Source organism: Oryzias melastigma, linkage group LG22, assembly GCF_002922805.2.
Source record: "Oryzias melastigma strain HK-1 linkage group LG22, ASM292280v2, whole genome shotgun sequence".
Classification (NCBI taxonomy): domain Eukaryota; kingdom Metazoa; phylum Chordata; class Actinopteri; order Beloniformes; family Adrianichthyidae; genus Oryzias; species Oryzias melastigma.
The window spans coordinates 25,060,909-25,075,948 of record NC_050533.1 but is presented as its reverse complement, the minus strand read 5'-3'; the positions used below and the strand labels follow the sequence as shown (position 1 = coordinate 25,075,948).

The 15,040-nt window shown below is 41.5% G+C and overlaps 1 protein-coding gene across 5 annotated transcripts in view; it reads left to right on the top strand.

Annotated features, from left to right (window-relative positions):
• The window catches only part of atrn (attractin), a 130,813-nt gene that overhangs the window by 60,378 nt on the left and 55,395 nt on the right, over positions 1 to 15,040 (top strand). For all 5 annotated transcript variants that reach the window (XM_024262193.2, XM_024262268.2, XM_036210090.1 and 2 more), the window contains exon 25: positions 2,982 to 3,043. In XM_024262193.2, coding sequence (XP_024117961.1) covers positions 2,982 to 3,043 — 62 coding nt within the window. The remainder of the gene's footprint in view (positions 1 to 2,981; positions 3,044 to 15,040) is intronic.

The following is a 15,040-nucleotide window of genomic DNA, read 5'->3' as shown; positions in this document are numbered from 1 at the left end:
TCTTTCATATGAAGACGCGGGCCGCAAATCATCATCCTGCGGGCCGCAAATGGCCCGCGGGCCGCGAGTTTGAGACCCCTGCATTAGACTGTTCAGATCCTCTCTATAAAGAACCCCTACGCAGCATTTTGATGTCAGCACAATGTGAACCGCCCCCTCCAGGAAAAATCTCTGCTCCAAGCTCCGCCCCCAGACTACAACGAACACACACCCACTTTCTCCATGTAGCTGTGGTGCCGAGGTAGTTCTGTCCTGCCAGAATGTGTCCCCTGGCAGGAGAGAACTACCTCCCTGTACCAGGAACTGCTCTCTGACTCATCTTTCAAGGTGGTCTCAGTTCTTTTCCAATCAGACTGAACTTCTGTTCACTCTGAGATTCCTCAGTCTGAATACGAAATGAACCGAGAGCGGAACAACTGAACCAAAACAGCCACCGTACCTGACAGTCATGTGATGTAAACACGGTAGAAATGAGGCGATCGGTGTCCCGCGGACAAATGTAGAGCATTAGATTATCATGTTATCCAAAAGGAAATAATTGGTCCAACTGTTTACTTGTTAGAATGTTTATTTTAACTGAAAACTTATAACTCGCTTTTCTGAGTCTCATTATGCAACACGTGTGCGGGCTGCTGCCGTGATGTCATCTTAAAGCTCTATTGTAGTTCCAACAGAATTCTCTTAAAAACAATGTCATAAAACCACAACGATGAGACACGGAAACACATTAAAATGTGTTTGGATGAATTCATGCTCAATAAAACAACTTATAACATTGATCCACATTGATTCTACCAACAATCTACACGTCACAAAGACTTGTTAGCGTGTGTAGCTGTAGCCGTAGCGTCTCCAGTAACCGTCATGCAGGATTCCTCCGCGGTACCAAAGCTGCAGTAAAAGTGTTGAACCTTCATACAGACGCTCAAAATACAAAGTTTGAATAAGGGGAAAATCCTGGAAAGCTTTTGCAGACTGCAGCACATCCATCTTTGTCTTCTGTTTTGACCCGCCCCCATAACTGCTGGCCAATGACTGAAAAGATCTTTAGTCACGTGGTTTTGTTTACAAAGTTTGGTCACACTGAGGCTCGGGGAGGCTCAAGGATGACGTCATGAAATGGGTGGGACCGACAAGGAGCGAAAGGCGGAGCCTCAGAGATGGAGTTGTTTAATTTCTGCGTAGTAAAACGGTCCACAAAAATGACTCATATTTCATAAATAATTTGTTTATTAGTGTTCTGAAGGTAATATATGTTCATATATATGGATATAGTTACTCTGAAAGGCTGAAGAAATTCATGGTGTGGGCCCTTTAAAATTAGAAGCTGGAAAAGGACAACTAAAAACAATAAAGCTTAGAACTGTTACCAAATGAAGCATAAAGTTGGTAACAGCTGCTGTTTTGAATTTTTCACTTTTCAGTCCTAAATTTACAGCTTCAATTCAGATCTTTCACTTTTGGAATGGGCTATATGCACGACCTACATGCACAATCAGTAGATGACTGCTCCATCATTTCCGGTTGGGGCAGTGGACCATTGTTTTCATGGGAATACTGGAGTATTTGGACTTACCAGCCGGTGCTTTGAAGCTTCCAAGACTCACTAAAAACGATGTTGAGCCAATAACGCCGCTGCTTTTCACGCTAGCTGAAGGAGCTGTCAGAAGTCCTTGAGGCTTGAATATTCCCTTCTTAATGCCCACCGACAAGCCGCAGACCTGCTGTGAGATCCTGTGTGACCCCTCTGTCGGCCGGGTTAGGCTCTGCCAGCCTGAAACATGCTGACACGTGAGATGATGTTCTACAGTAACTGTTATCACACGCCTTCGCGGTGTGCCAGCGGCGTGCGCTCTCACTGCCTGACTCGGGCAGTGATGACACCCACTCAGGATGACCGGCCTTCTCTTTTTCTTCTGGGAGCTGTTCCTTTGAAGAGAGGAAGTTCAGCACAGCTCTGCAGGAGTGTGTCAGGAAGCAGAATACATCTGTTTTCAGCTCAAAAGTTTTCACCTTTTTTTTTTCAGTATTCAGAGTGAATTCTTTTGGATTAGCGTCTGCCATCTCATATTTATCTCCAATTTGCATTCATGAGAGGAAAATATTCCCTCCACAGGACTTTATCTTAATTAAAATGATCTAATGAGCCAAAGAATGACCTTGAATCCTAGAGTTTATGGATATTCATCTAACATGGAATATTTTCAGCAGACAGTAGCCTCATCTCTTTTCTTACTAACCTGGAGGTCCTGAAGAACTTCTGCCTGTTGTAGCCTCTAAAAAACAGGACTGAGTATTTTTTAGATATCTGCTAATCAATCGACATGGAACTAGATCAGCCTGATTAGACGGACGAGCTTAGATTGCTTATTTCCCTCATGTTTACATGTTTTTATGCATTTCTGGTTTTGCCATAGAGAAATGGTTGATGACTTCTGTTTCAACCATCAGAGAGGTTCTGCAGCAGCTTCTGTAGTACGCCCATACTGCCAGAAAGGGGCAGTGTGGGGCCGTGGCTGAAGGCGCTTTGTGGGGCTGATGTTAGGAGGTAGAACACCACTGCCTTCGTCTCCACTGGCAACCCAGATCAGGACAGGATGTTGTTGGAGCAGTTGTACTTGTGATAAATGCAACGGAGAATGTTTTGGCGCCACTGCGAGATGGCTGGGTTTAGTGCTGCCATGGGCAGCTCGCCGTCTCCCCGACATATGTCAAGTCTGCAGCCCAGATGAGCAGACAGTCCTCCCAGTGGTTGTGATGAAGGGTTTTAATAAGTTTGTGTTCTCGTCAGTTTCATGCAAACTAAGTCAGTCATGTCACAAATAAAGAATGAATCTGCAGAGTTTGCATCTGCAAAACATGCTTTTTGTTTGTCCGCTTTTATCAATCAGATCTCTAAAGTCGCAGAACAGTTGAAAGTTTTTGATCTGTTTAGTTAAGATCAGTTCTTTCTGACTTCTGGTCCTTCTCTTTTTTGACAGATTGCCTTCTCCCAGCACAGTAACTTCATGGATCTGGTGCAGTTCTTTGTCACATTCTTCAGGTAAGAACAGTGAGGACACAGCATTCAAATGCTTACATTGTTCCTGCACTAAATACATTCTATAGGATTGTGGCCATCCAGCCACACCTCTTTTATCCTGTATGACACAGATGCTTCCATTCACAAGGAAATATGGGAAAAAACGTAGCTTTGGAAGAGTTCTAGTTGTAATATTGGAAAGCTGTTGACTTAAGCACACATTCAGAGTTCATTAAGATGCTGCTGTGCATCAACTCTTCTATTAGCAAGCAAGTTTCTGCCAGACTGCTTTATTGCAGCTGTCACACATGGATGGATCGTGTGATCAGACCAGGCTGATGAACACAAATATGCTTCCAGCCTTCTTTAAAGTACTGCGTGGTAGAAGTTTGAATGAAGAATGGGAGAAAAACAGAGTAAAACAGGAGTTTCACACCAAATTCCAACACACCTTTTAGTTGCCTAAAGTAGAGATGAGTCCATGCAGAGCAAACACTGAGGTCACATTCATCTGAAAACAGCTGATCAGCATCCCCGCGGTCATTGCAGGAGACAGGACTGCAGCTGGTATTAAAGTACAGATGCTATAAAGACTGCAGATGAGAACAACACTTTATGTAAACAAAACTTCCATACAAAGTTAAGAAACTATAGTCGCCCTGAAGAGCAAATAATATGAACAAATCACTCAACGCAAAAAGATCACAGCAACAAATAACATAACAAAACGAGAAATAAAAAAAAAACATCACATTTTATTTAAATTTTATTTATAAAGCCTAATATCACAAACAATTGTCTCATTGGGCTTCATGCAGGCAATTTTACAAAAGCAGAAAGTCAGTCATAAAATTAAAAACAAAAGCTGGTTGCTAAACTAAACTGAACAGATTGAACTAAACTGGTTATTCCTGCCTTTAGACCCTCCATCCCGGTAAGGAAAAACTCCTAAAAAAAACCTGATTCCAGGAAAAAAAGAAGAAACCTCAGGGATGTCCACATGAAAGAGAGATTCCCTCCCAAAATGGACAGGGGATGTACCAGGACTGCTAAAGAAGAATTATCTTATCTAACTCTACAACTACATGTTTGAATAGTTTTCATCCAGATAGAACTGGGGGACAGGTGGGTATGAGGTCCACGGCCAAGACGAGCCAGAGGCATGGTCCATGACCAAGACGAGCCAGAGGCATGGTGCATGACCAAGACGAGCCAGAGGCGCGGCCCACGGCCAAGACGAGCCAGAGGCGCGCTCCACAGCCAAGACGAGCCAGAGGCGCGCTCCACAGCCAAGACGAGCCAGAGGCATGGTCCATGACCAAGACGAGCCAGAGGCATGGTGCATGACCAAGACGAGCCAGAGGCGCGCTCCACAGCCAAGATGAGCCAGAGGCATGGTCCATGACCAAGACGAGCCAGAGGCATGGTTCATGACCAAGACGAGCCAGAGGCGCGGCCCACGGCCAAGACGAGCCAGAGGCGCGCTCCACAGCCAAGACGAGCCAGAGGCGCGGTCCACACCCAAGAACAGAAGCACAGACAATCCACCTGGAAGCTGAAATCTCTCCCGCTCCCCCAGAGAGGAGTGGATAACAGGAACAACATGTGAATCGCACTGCACGAAAAAATAAATATAAAGAATAGAGGAGATCTGGTTTTAGAAATTAAAACTAAATACCATAAGAAGAAAAAAAACAACAAAAAAATATTTTGGAGAAAAGTAATATCCAGAAATCAAAATGAAATTTAAAATAATGAAACAAATACAAAACCATTAAAGGTAGGCATTATGGGACATCACTGAGTGGATGATGAAGTTTGAGTTTTGAGCTGTGGTAAAGAGTTGATCTGTTACTGACCTTTTGCAGTGAGCAAATGTCATTATCCAATCAGGGATGTCCCATAATACCTACTTTGTAACGGTTTCTAAGTTGTTTCATTTTTTTAACATGCCTTTTTAATTTCTGAAATTTTATTTCAAGTTCTAAAATATGTTGTTTTTATTATTATTATTATTTTTTTTAACTTTCGTTTTAATCTTTAAAATGTTTTTGCATTGAGTGATTTGTTGATGTGATGAAAGCCTCCTTTTATCTCTGGAAAGGAGTTTCTCCTCCCACAGGAAAAAGAACGGAAGACTCAAGAACTCCAGCTCAGCTCCAAACTGTAGCCTGAATATTTATGCAGATTCAGTTTCTAATTTACTAATGAGTGCATTTTGCTAAACACAAAGCTTGATGTAGGATCCTCCATTGGTCCAAACAGTGTTTAGCTAAATAAACAGTGCAGAAATAGCAGGAATGGATAATCTAAGGGGTATCGATGGTGTTGATAAGTTGAAAGTGGGCATTGTTGCAGATGAATGCTTGATATACTTTGAGGCTGGATCTGATCAATCGGGTTTACAGATGTGTAATCATTCAGTCTTTGTGTCGGTCTGCTGCAGCTGTATCTTTCTTTAAGCTAAACTCTTGATGCATGCATAGAGGACCATGTGAGGAATTGGCCCAAATTCTGTCACATTTCATGCAAAAGAAGCTTTTTTTTCCAGAACTATTGTGCATTTTTGCCTCCTGCACTCATGCAGATGCTGGTTTGGTCTGAGAATGCCCACCTCTTCAGCTCTGAGTCCTGCCTCTGAACTCTACTTCTCCCTCCGTAATGTGTTATCGATTTAAAAATGAGCAACACCAAAAGTACACAAGTGCTTCCCCTGTGTGCCTCCCTGCATGCCTGTTATTTCTCTAAAATGTTCCTTCAGTGGCGTGGAGTGTGGCTGCTGCCCAGAGGAAGCATGCAGAGCTCCTTTCATGTTCACGCTCCGCAGAAGTGGAGTCTGCTCCAGCCATGCTGCCGTTATTGATCCTGCAAGTATTAGTTAAAGTAGCATGTAGCTAAAATATTTGCTAAAGTCCAAAACAGCCTTAAAAACAAAATAAAATCTTAAATTAGCCAAAGCAGCTAGCATGTAACTGCAAAATTAGCTAAACTCAAAATTACCCTAAAGAAAATGAAAAAATCCTAAATCAGCAAAAACAGCTAGCATGTAGCTGAAATATGGCTAAACTCAAAATTAGCCTAAAAAAACTGCAAAAATCTTAAATTAGCCAAAGCAGCTAGCATGCAGCTGAAATATTAGCTAAACTCAAAATTAGCCTAAAAAAATAAAAAAAAATCCTAAATTAGCCAAAACAGCAAGCATGTAGCTGACATATTTCCAAAACGGCCTAAAAAACAAACAAAAAGTCTCAGTTAGCCAAAACAGCTAGTATGTAGTTGAAATATTAGCTAAACTCCAAAATAGCCTAAAAAACATTTATAAATACCAAAATAGTCCAAAAAGGTAGCAGAATGCCACTATAACTTTTAACTTTACTACACTCTGATTCCATATAATACAAAATAATGACTAATCGACTATGAACTTAGTTGTCAACAATTTTAATAGTCGATTAGTCATAGAATTGGTCGACTATTTGTAGCAGCGCTAAAAGGAAGAGACATTTGATGGAGCTGATCCTTGTGTGGATGGAATCACTGGTGTCATGTCTGTAGCTGTCTTCGTCGTTCTGTTTGGGTTAAAAAACAATGGGACATTGTGATGCATCTCAATCCTTTTGCTTTTCAATGGAGATTCTTCAGCCTCTTGATGATCATACTGTTACGGACATACACCCGTCGGCATCTGAGCTCTCAATTTAGGCAATTGTACTAAACTACGTGTGCCTGCAGTGTGACAGAAGCAGATAATAAACACAAATGTCTTTTGCTTTTGAGTTTTCTTAAGCTTGACCGCCGTTTCTTTTCTGCCACATTCTGTCGTCTTCACTGTTTCTCCCATCACCCTTTTGTCTCCTGTTCCTCTCCATCATCCAGCCCTTCTGTTCTATTTTCCTCCTTTTCATGTTGCTTCTTTCCCTCCTTCATCCAGGAAACCACTCCCTCCGAGTTGGTCTTAATCCCACAGCTCCCGTTTTTGATGTGCTCTGTCTGCCACTGATTCAGCACTGATGAGCACAGGCCTAAACTTAGCAAGCTTCGCCCCAGTTTGCTGCTGGTTCTGTGGGTGCTGCGTTGTTTGTGATGCGGGGGTGGATCGGGATGCTAATTAACGGAACATCTTTTGCTCGTCTGCGCTCCAACTTTGTGTCTTAATCTCCCTCTCGCGGCCCGGGCTGCTGCTCTCTCCGTGCCACGTTCCCTGTGGGGACAGATGAAGGTGGCACCATCCTGTTATCTGCTCTCCCAGCACAGAAACCCCCACCAGCCACAGAACCAATGCGTGAAACAAACCAGTTGTCAGCACAGACGGATTCCATCCCTGTGACCAGCTGTTGAACAGCTCCTCGCTGCAGAAGGAGCTCCCGTCTCTGAGTTTGCTGCAGACATTTGTGCATCTTTTAAAAACATTTTCTTCCTGTCCCTTCTTCTAGAATGCGACGTTCCAAAAAAACTGCAGCGAAATGTTTTCTTGGCTGTTGCTTTGAGGGGAAAAGCTCAGTCCAAAATGAAAAGCATGACAGCCAATGCAGACAGGGGCTTTGATTCGACGGTGACCTGAATGACTAATTTGGCAGCTTTAATCCAAACGGCTGGATGAAGGAAAGCACTAAAGAACTAACATTAGCATTTCTGCTGCAGATGTGTTTGAAGTATGACTTGATGCATCAGCCAGCCTTCGAATGCCTCTTCTATGAATGCGTTTTTTCAACAGTTTGTCGTTTATCTGGCACGTTTGGTCCTTCTCACCAGAGTTGTATGTAGAGGTGGGTTAGCCAGCATTAAGTTCATCTACCTGAATGTCTGGGTATATCAAAAGATTGACCCCCTCTGATGAAAATTGAGTCTTTAACATGTTCTTGAGGAATCTTTCTTATAATGGGGAACATGTATTTAAAAAAAAAATAATCTTAAGGTTTCATTTCTTTGTTCAAATCGTTGTGAATCAGTAGCAGACAAAAAATACAGTTTGACAATTATTTTTTACTTAGAAAATACCATAGACTTAATATATAATTAGACGGATCATCTCTGACGTCACCCATTGTATTCCACAGTCCCTGAAATGAAGCCTGAATATTCAGCTCATGGCCGCAGCCATATTGGCTGGAATTAACTCCGCCTCACACGGACGTTCCAAATATGGGGAAAAGGGGCGGGACCGAGTTCACCCGCTTTTCCTCCGGGTTGTTTTAGTTCACGCCTACAGCTCTCCTGTCTGCGGCTCCTCATGCTAACGGCTAACCACTTCAACTCTCCAGCAAAGCTGCACCGCGGTGGATTATTTACATCATGAATCTTTACAGGTGAGTACTTGGTGTTTTACACACAATCTGTAAAACGGTGGAAGTGACTTTTAGACAACAATAAAAACGTATTTTCCCATTGTAGGTGTGTTGATGTTCCCAACTGAACATCCACTGTTTGAACATGTTATTTCTGTGGTCCTAAGCTAACTTATTTAATAAGAGTTATTTAGTCTTAAGTTACTGTAGTCTTTATATACACATTAAAAATACACCACAACAGTAATATGATTGTGAAACGTAGTTTTCCTCTACTGTTAATGATCACATAATGCTGTGATTAGAATATGAGGAGCATTTCTTTTTACTTCTTAGTTAAGTTAATCATGTCAACGTCTTAAAGCTGGAGCTAATATTTAAATGAATCCTCTAAACACAGTCACAGTGAAGCAGAATGAACTAATATCAGTCAGAATGTGATGAACATCAGGTCTGAAGAGGTTAAACAGACTGATGCTGCCTCCTCTTCTGCTGACAATCAAACTAAATACTGTCATGTTCTTTCAAAGATAAACTCATTTTCTTAAAAGATTTGGTTTAAAGATATTCACATGGATTTTGAGCATAAACAAGATGAAATATTTTATTTTGTGTGTTTAGCTCATCTTTACAGAAACAGCACATGTACAAATATTTTTGAGTGAAATCTATTTTCTTTTCCTTACAATTACAGTTTGGATTAATGGTGACATCATTTCCATTTGGCACCAGGACAGTTCAACAAAACCACCACAGCGACATGAGCTCGACGAGGACCCACATCACCTGGTTGAACTGAGGCGGTGGTGGACATCTTTTATTTTTAATTCTACAAGGAAGAGCAGCTCCTGGTTCTCTCATCACTGTGGAGGACGTGAACGGGCGACGTCTGGAGTCTGGAACTGTCATGGGGAACACTCTTCAACCCAGCAATAAACTTTTATTCTCTTTCATTTCTTACTGAATTTGTTTTCAGTAGATAGAAATGTACTCTTTAGGATCATTTATTAGGTTCTTTAAATGTATAAAAACAGACAGTATTATCATAGATGATGCTTTCTAACCATGACATGTTTAAAGAGGTCAATACTTTGAAAAAAGGAAAAGCAATTCTGAATTTTCAATGATTAATGTTTGTGATGTTTTGAATCATTTCATCTGTTTCAAAAATAAGTTTTGTACAGATCTGACTTTGACCCATAAAACTCTTAAATCAAAGTGAACACACCCTAGTGTAGACAGTACCTGTTCCAAGCCTATCTTTTATCGTTTTAATTGTATTTTTTTATCAATTTTTAGCAACTGTATTGAGGAGGCAGGGTTGCTTCCTTCCAACAGTCCAGCCCACAACTCAGAGGTGAATTTTTAATGAACTCCTGCTGCTCTGCAGAAACTATGTCCTAGAAAACAAGACCAGTTTTTTGTGATTTTGGCTAAAAACGGTATAATCGTAAATGAAAGACGACTAGTAACGTTTGGAAAATAGATCAAAAGTTGATGAGAGTGGGAGTTTGAAGTCAATATTTAACCTTCTGCACCCTCAGTGGGCTCCTGCTTTTTATGTCCAGGAACCACCACCTTCTTAAAAGTGTATAAGACATGTTTTTTTTTACGTAAAATGAACTGAGTATTTTTCAGTGTAGCAAGACTCCATTTTCCCCAGGGAAGTCCAAAGTGACCCGTTTCTTCACTGCCAAGCACAAACACATATTGACCGGCTCCCTCATCAGCAAACACGCCGCTGAAAGCTTTGTCTGGGGCTGTTTGCATCGGAAAGTAACGGCAGATTAATGTGTTGTTGGTTTAGGCTTTTCTTTGAATCTGACAATCAGAGAAAACTCTGTTATTATCTTTTCTAAAGCGCAAGGTATCACAGAGATTGCCATGTTTTCAGAGTATTGACAACATAATTGTGCAGCAGTCACGACAACAGAAAGCTCATCCTAATTAGCCTAAGTGTCTTTGGCCAAAAGACAGGCTGCAGGAATGACGTGGACTGATCTGAGATGCATTTATGTTCTCACAATTAACCTCAATTTGCAACATTGTTGCTTTTTAAAAATGTCAAGTAAATTATAAAGTTTAGAGAAGAGAGTGAAGCGTTAACAGATCAGAAAACAACAGGCTGCTTACTTTCCCTGATCTGGGTTCAAATGTTGGAGTCTGGATTTCACTGACGGATCAATCATCCACATGTGCTCAACGAGAAGCTTTTCTTTAGGCACTTTAGACAGATCCCCCCACCCCCCTCCACTGACAGGTCCAGAGAATCCAGACTGTCATCAGAAAGGATTACCTGTAAATTCTCACAGTGAGTCTGGATGCAGCTGACATCATCTGAACCAGCCTGGTTTCTCACCTGCTTCACCCTTACTCGCCCTTATGGTTTGTTTAGGTGTTCTCTACAACTCTTTGCTCTAAGCGTGCCTGAGTGACCACGGGTCCTTAAAAAGCCTTAAAGGGGCCATACCATACTTGTCTTAAGCCTTTCAGAGTGAACCATATCCATATATATGATCATATGTTACCTTTGGAACACTAAAGAACAAAATTATTTATGAAATATTAGTTATTTTTATGAACTCTTTTCGTACCTGGAAGTAAAACGACTCGATCTCTGAGGCTCCGCCTTTTGTTCCTTGTCGGTCCCGCCCATTTTACGACGTCATCCCAAAGCCGGTGCTCCTCCGTGTCCCTGCGCGTGTCCGCCCGTGCATGCAAACAAACAATCTCCGAACTTGACATGGATATTGTGGAGCCTCACACTCTTGACTCCCAGAACGATCTGGAACTTGAAGTGCACGAGGAACCACAGTGACCCCAAAGACAACTGCACAACATTTCTGACTGCCCAATGAAAAACTTAGAGAAGTTTCTTTTGTAGCGTTGCATTTATGACAGAACTATTAATTGTCGTACTGCTGTCCGTTGTACCATTGGCTCTGGCGTTAGATCCTTATACTGCATAATTTCCGCTAGTTGTATGATTTACTCGTGCGACTGGCCTCTGCACCAGGTTTGATTGTAGGAATTGCGCCAGCTCTGAGGTTTAATCCACTTTGACACAAACCAAGGTTAACAAAACAGTCATCTGTGAAGTGGACAGACAAAACTTGATTACTGGTCTGTTGCGTGCTCCCGAAGATAAACTCCAACCATTTCTGATGAGCACGCTCTTCTTTTGAACAAACTCCTAAACCTCTTACAACCTAAAAAAAACATTTTCTAAACTTAAAAGACATTGTCTTACGAACCATTGTTTTTTCTGCAGACTAGATACAAGACTTTTTCTCAAAGTTGATGCTAAAATAACGCTTTGCTGATGATCACTGTAAGCTCCACAGAGGAAGTGGGTGTGTGTTTATGTTAGCCTGGGGGCAGAGCTGGCAGAGCAGACTTCCTGAAACGGGCGGTTCTCACTCTGTGACATCAGCACGTGAGGACCCACTCTTTTCGTGGGTATGGGAGGGGCTAGTACTGTGAGTGCAGGCTTTTAGAGGATTACTCAGAAATGTGTGAATGGATCAAAATTCCGTTTTGGAGTTCTTTATAGTAAAGAATGAACAGTATAATGCACTTAAAAACTCAAAAAGTTGATTTTCCATGGTATGGCCCTTTTAACGCCTTAACACCTGGATTTAGTTCTATTTTTATATGAAAAAAATATTCACCTATGTTTTTGGTTTTAAGTAAATGCTACATGTAAGTAATTTTATGGCTGATTTGGTTTGTCGCATATTTAAGACAATGGGCATAAAGGGGTTAGATTTTACTTAATTGAAATAAGGCCTTAAAAAGTATTAAATTGTCTTAAATTTCGGGTGAATAGGTCTCCATTTTTTTTTTTCTCATTGACGTGATGTGACTTCACAAGAAAGTCGAGAAAAAAAAAAAAAAAAAAAAAAAAAAAACAAAGTAGTGTTAAGAATGAGGACTACTTCACACGTGCAAAGTCAGACAGAAGAATAAGCCATTGGGAGCGATCGGGTTTTCCGGTGGAGTTTGTACCGGCAGCCATAACATCAGAAGAAATCCTGTTGAACCTGAAGTTAATTCAAATGAACTCATGCTTGCTGCACAAAAAGCTATTAAATAATTAATTACTTTAATAAGACATTTTTATTTAACTAATTGGTAAATAATATCTAGTATAATATTTATTTGTTATAAATTATTAATAGTTATAATTGTGTTTTTGCTAATTTCACAATTGTGGTAATATCAAACCTGTGGTTTATTGTTTGGGGGAATTCTATTTAGTGTTTGTCTGTTTGCTAAATTAGACTTGTTCATTTTCTTTTAACATGGGGTCTTAAATTTGGTTTTGAGTGGTCTTAGGAAGGCATAAATTTAACTACTATATTTCTGTAGACACCCTGATATGCCAGTATAAAAAAAATGGATGAACATTTTCGCTCTATGGGATCATACCGGTCTACAACCTTGATTTGTGCGGGACACCTGCATTCATTTTATTTATTTATAAAGCACCTACTAACACCAGCCAAAAAGGCCCAAAGTGTTGTACAGATGAAGAGCAAACACACAACATTGTGCAATCATGAAAGAATAAAACGCTTAAAAGTAATTTAAAACAGAGATTAAAACTAGCGTGGTAACAAGGCTGAAGCGCTGAAATGGACGAGCTATTCCTTTTCAAATCTCTCCAAGAGTGTGACCTTTCTAATAATCAGTGACAAACGATTCTATAGTTTAGGAGCCAACACCCCCAAAAATTGCGTTTGGTTTTAGGAACCAGTACCACACATTTGTCCGCAGACAGACATCCCATATCCACCCAGATTTGTGATTAGGGCTTAAAGCAGCAGGGTTGCAGTGAGTGGACTTTGAAAACACAACTGTTTGAGACATAAACTTCTCACTCTTCCTGCCTGAACTGGACACCAGAGGAAAGCAAATGCATGAAAAATATTTTAGAATCTGTTGTGTCTGATGATGTCAGGTAAAAAGCAAAAGTTGTAACAGCTTAGAAACATCAGAAAGCAGCAGCTGATTGATTTGTCAAGATGTGACTGTTCCTGGTCAATTGCTGTCTTAAACTTGAATGAGGCCAACCTCCTGCCGCCCAGCAGCTCTGTGCCTCTGTGCTTTGGTCAGGGCTGGGACTGTGCAAAAATGTGAGAAAATCCAATGTGGGGATTTTTTTTTCGCAGCAGCATAATTTCAAGGAGCGGTGGAGGGGTCTCTTGACAGCTCTCTTGAGAAGTGGGTGCTGTTCAGTTTTGCACTAAATCATCATCATTTCCTGTTGCAAGTCAGTGAAATGGAACAGGAGCTTTCACCACTCCATTTTACAGGCTTCTCGCCCTCTGAGCACACAGAAACGATGCTTTAAAATGGGAGAAATTAATGTCAGTCCTGGCTTTTACAGCCGTACGTCTGTAGACACCTGCACAGCCTTTTTCTGAAGCTCAATGCAGTCTAAGAACAACACATGCATCAAACGATTAAGCGTTTTATAATAAGCATCGCAGTGTTCAGCAATACCTACCACTCTCCATGTTGTCCTCAAACATACTCCCGTGAATATGCTCAGGCTTTATTTATACACGAGATGGTGGGCTCTGCCCTCCAAGTCCTTTACACAAACGCTCTGGCTCTCCGTCACGCTCACACAGCACATCGACGGCCTCTTTTTTCCTCTACTGAATCCTTTCAAGCTTTGAACCGCTGCTTGCATGGCTGCACTTGAGCTCGGCTCGATACGATCAATTCCAAATGTCAGTTTAAACTACAAGTTGTTAACTAACAACAAATCTTTCTCCTTATTTCCCTGTGGCATTTGTTCTCTGCATCATTACGGGGATGAAAGCTTGTCTGTCCTTGCGTCTGGAATCAGGTCAATCACAGCGATTGACTGGACAGGAGAAAGAGCACGACCACGCCACGGCGTTCTTTCTAGTGCATGCCTATGTTTGTGCTGAACTGGCGTCGGATTCCTCAGCACTTCTGGGAAAGTCAAGTGAATGAAATATGCTCAGAAATTGATTTTTTGCAGTGAAAAGAAAAAAACTGTTCTTTATTAGGGTTGGGCACAGAAATTTGGTCCCAAATAGGAACCGTTATGATTTATGCGGTTCTACCGAAACCGAAAGAAGCTGCTGCAAACAGTGCTACTTTTCAGTGCTTAGTTTCAATAAAGGTCTATTTGTTTTAGGACATGTCAATCACTTCTATTCTGTTCAGCATGTTGAAGTTCTACCCAAACCTTCTGCCTTTCCTGCAATAGTGGGCAGGCTCATATAAGACCGCTGACGTGGCGAGCACGAACACGAGCAGCGCTGGAATGTCCCGCTACATTTCACAGCAGATCATAAAAGTATGGCAGGTCGCCGCGTTACATCATCCAATCAGAAACTCAGCTTTGGGCACGTGACGCTTTCAGTGACCCGATCAGTTTTTAAATTACTAATCCAATACAAGTGTTTTGTCCTGTTGCACCACAGCAGTCTTCAGCGGAGCTCGCTCGCTCTATACGACGGCAGACAGACAGCCGCTGTGAGTGGTGGGAGCAGCCTGCTCGGGTCTCCGAAACTTAGATCTTTTTCTTATTTTCGTTGAGACAATAATAAAAAAAAAAAAAGGTCCCCTACTTCCACCCCCTCTCGGGTTAATTCGGACTTTCAAACTCACAGAGACACAGAAACACCGTGTAAGCAGCTGTCATCCAGACACAGCCCCAGAGTGAGATCAAAACCCTGATAACGAGAAA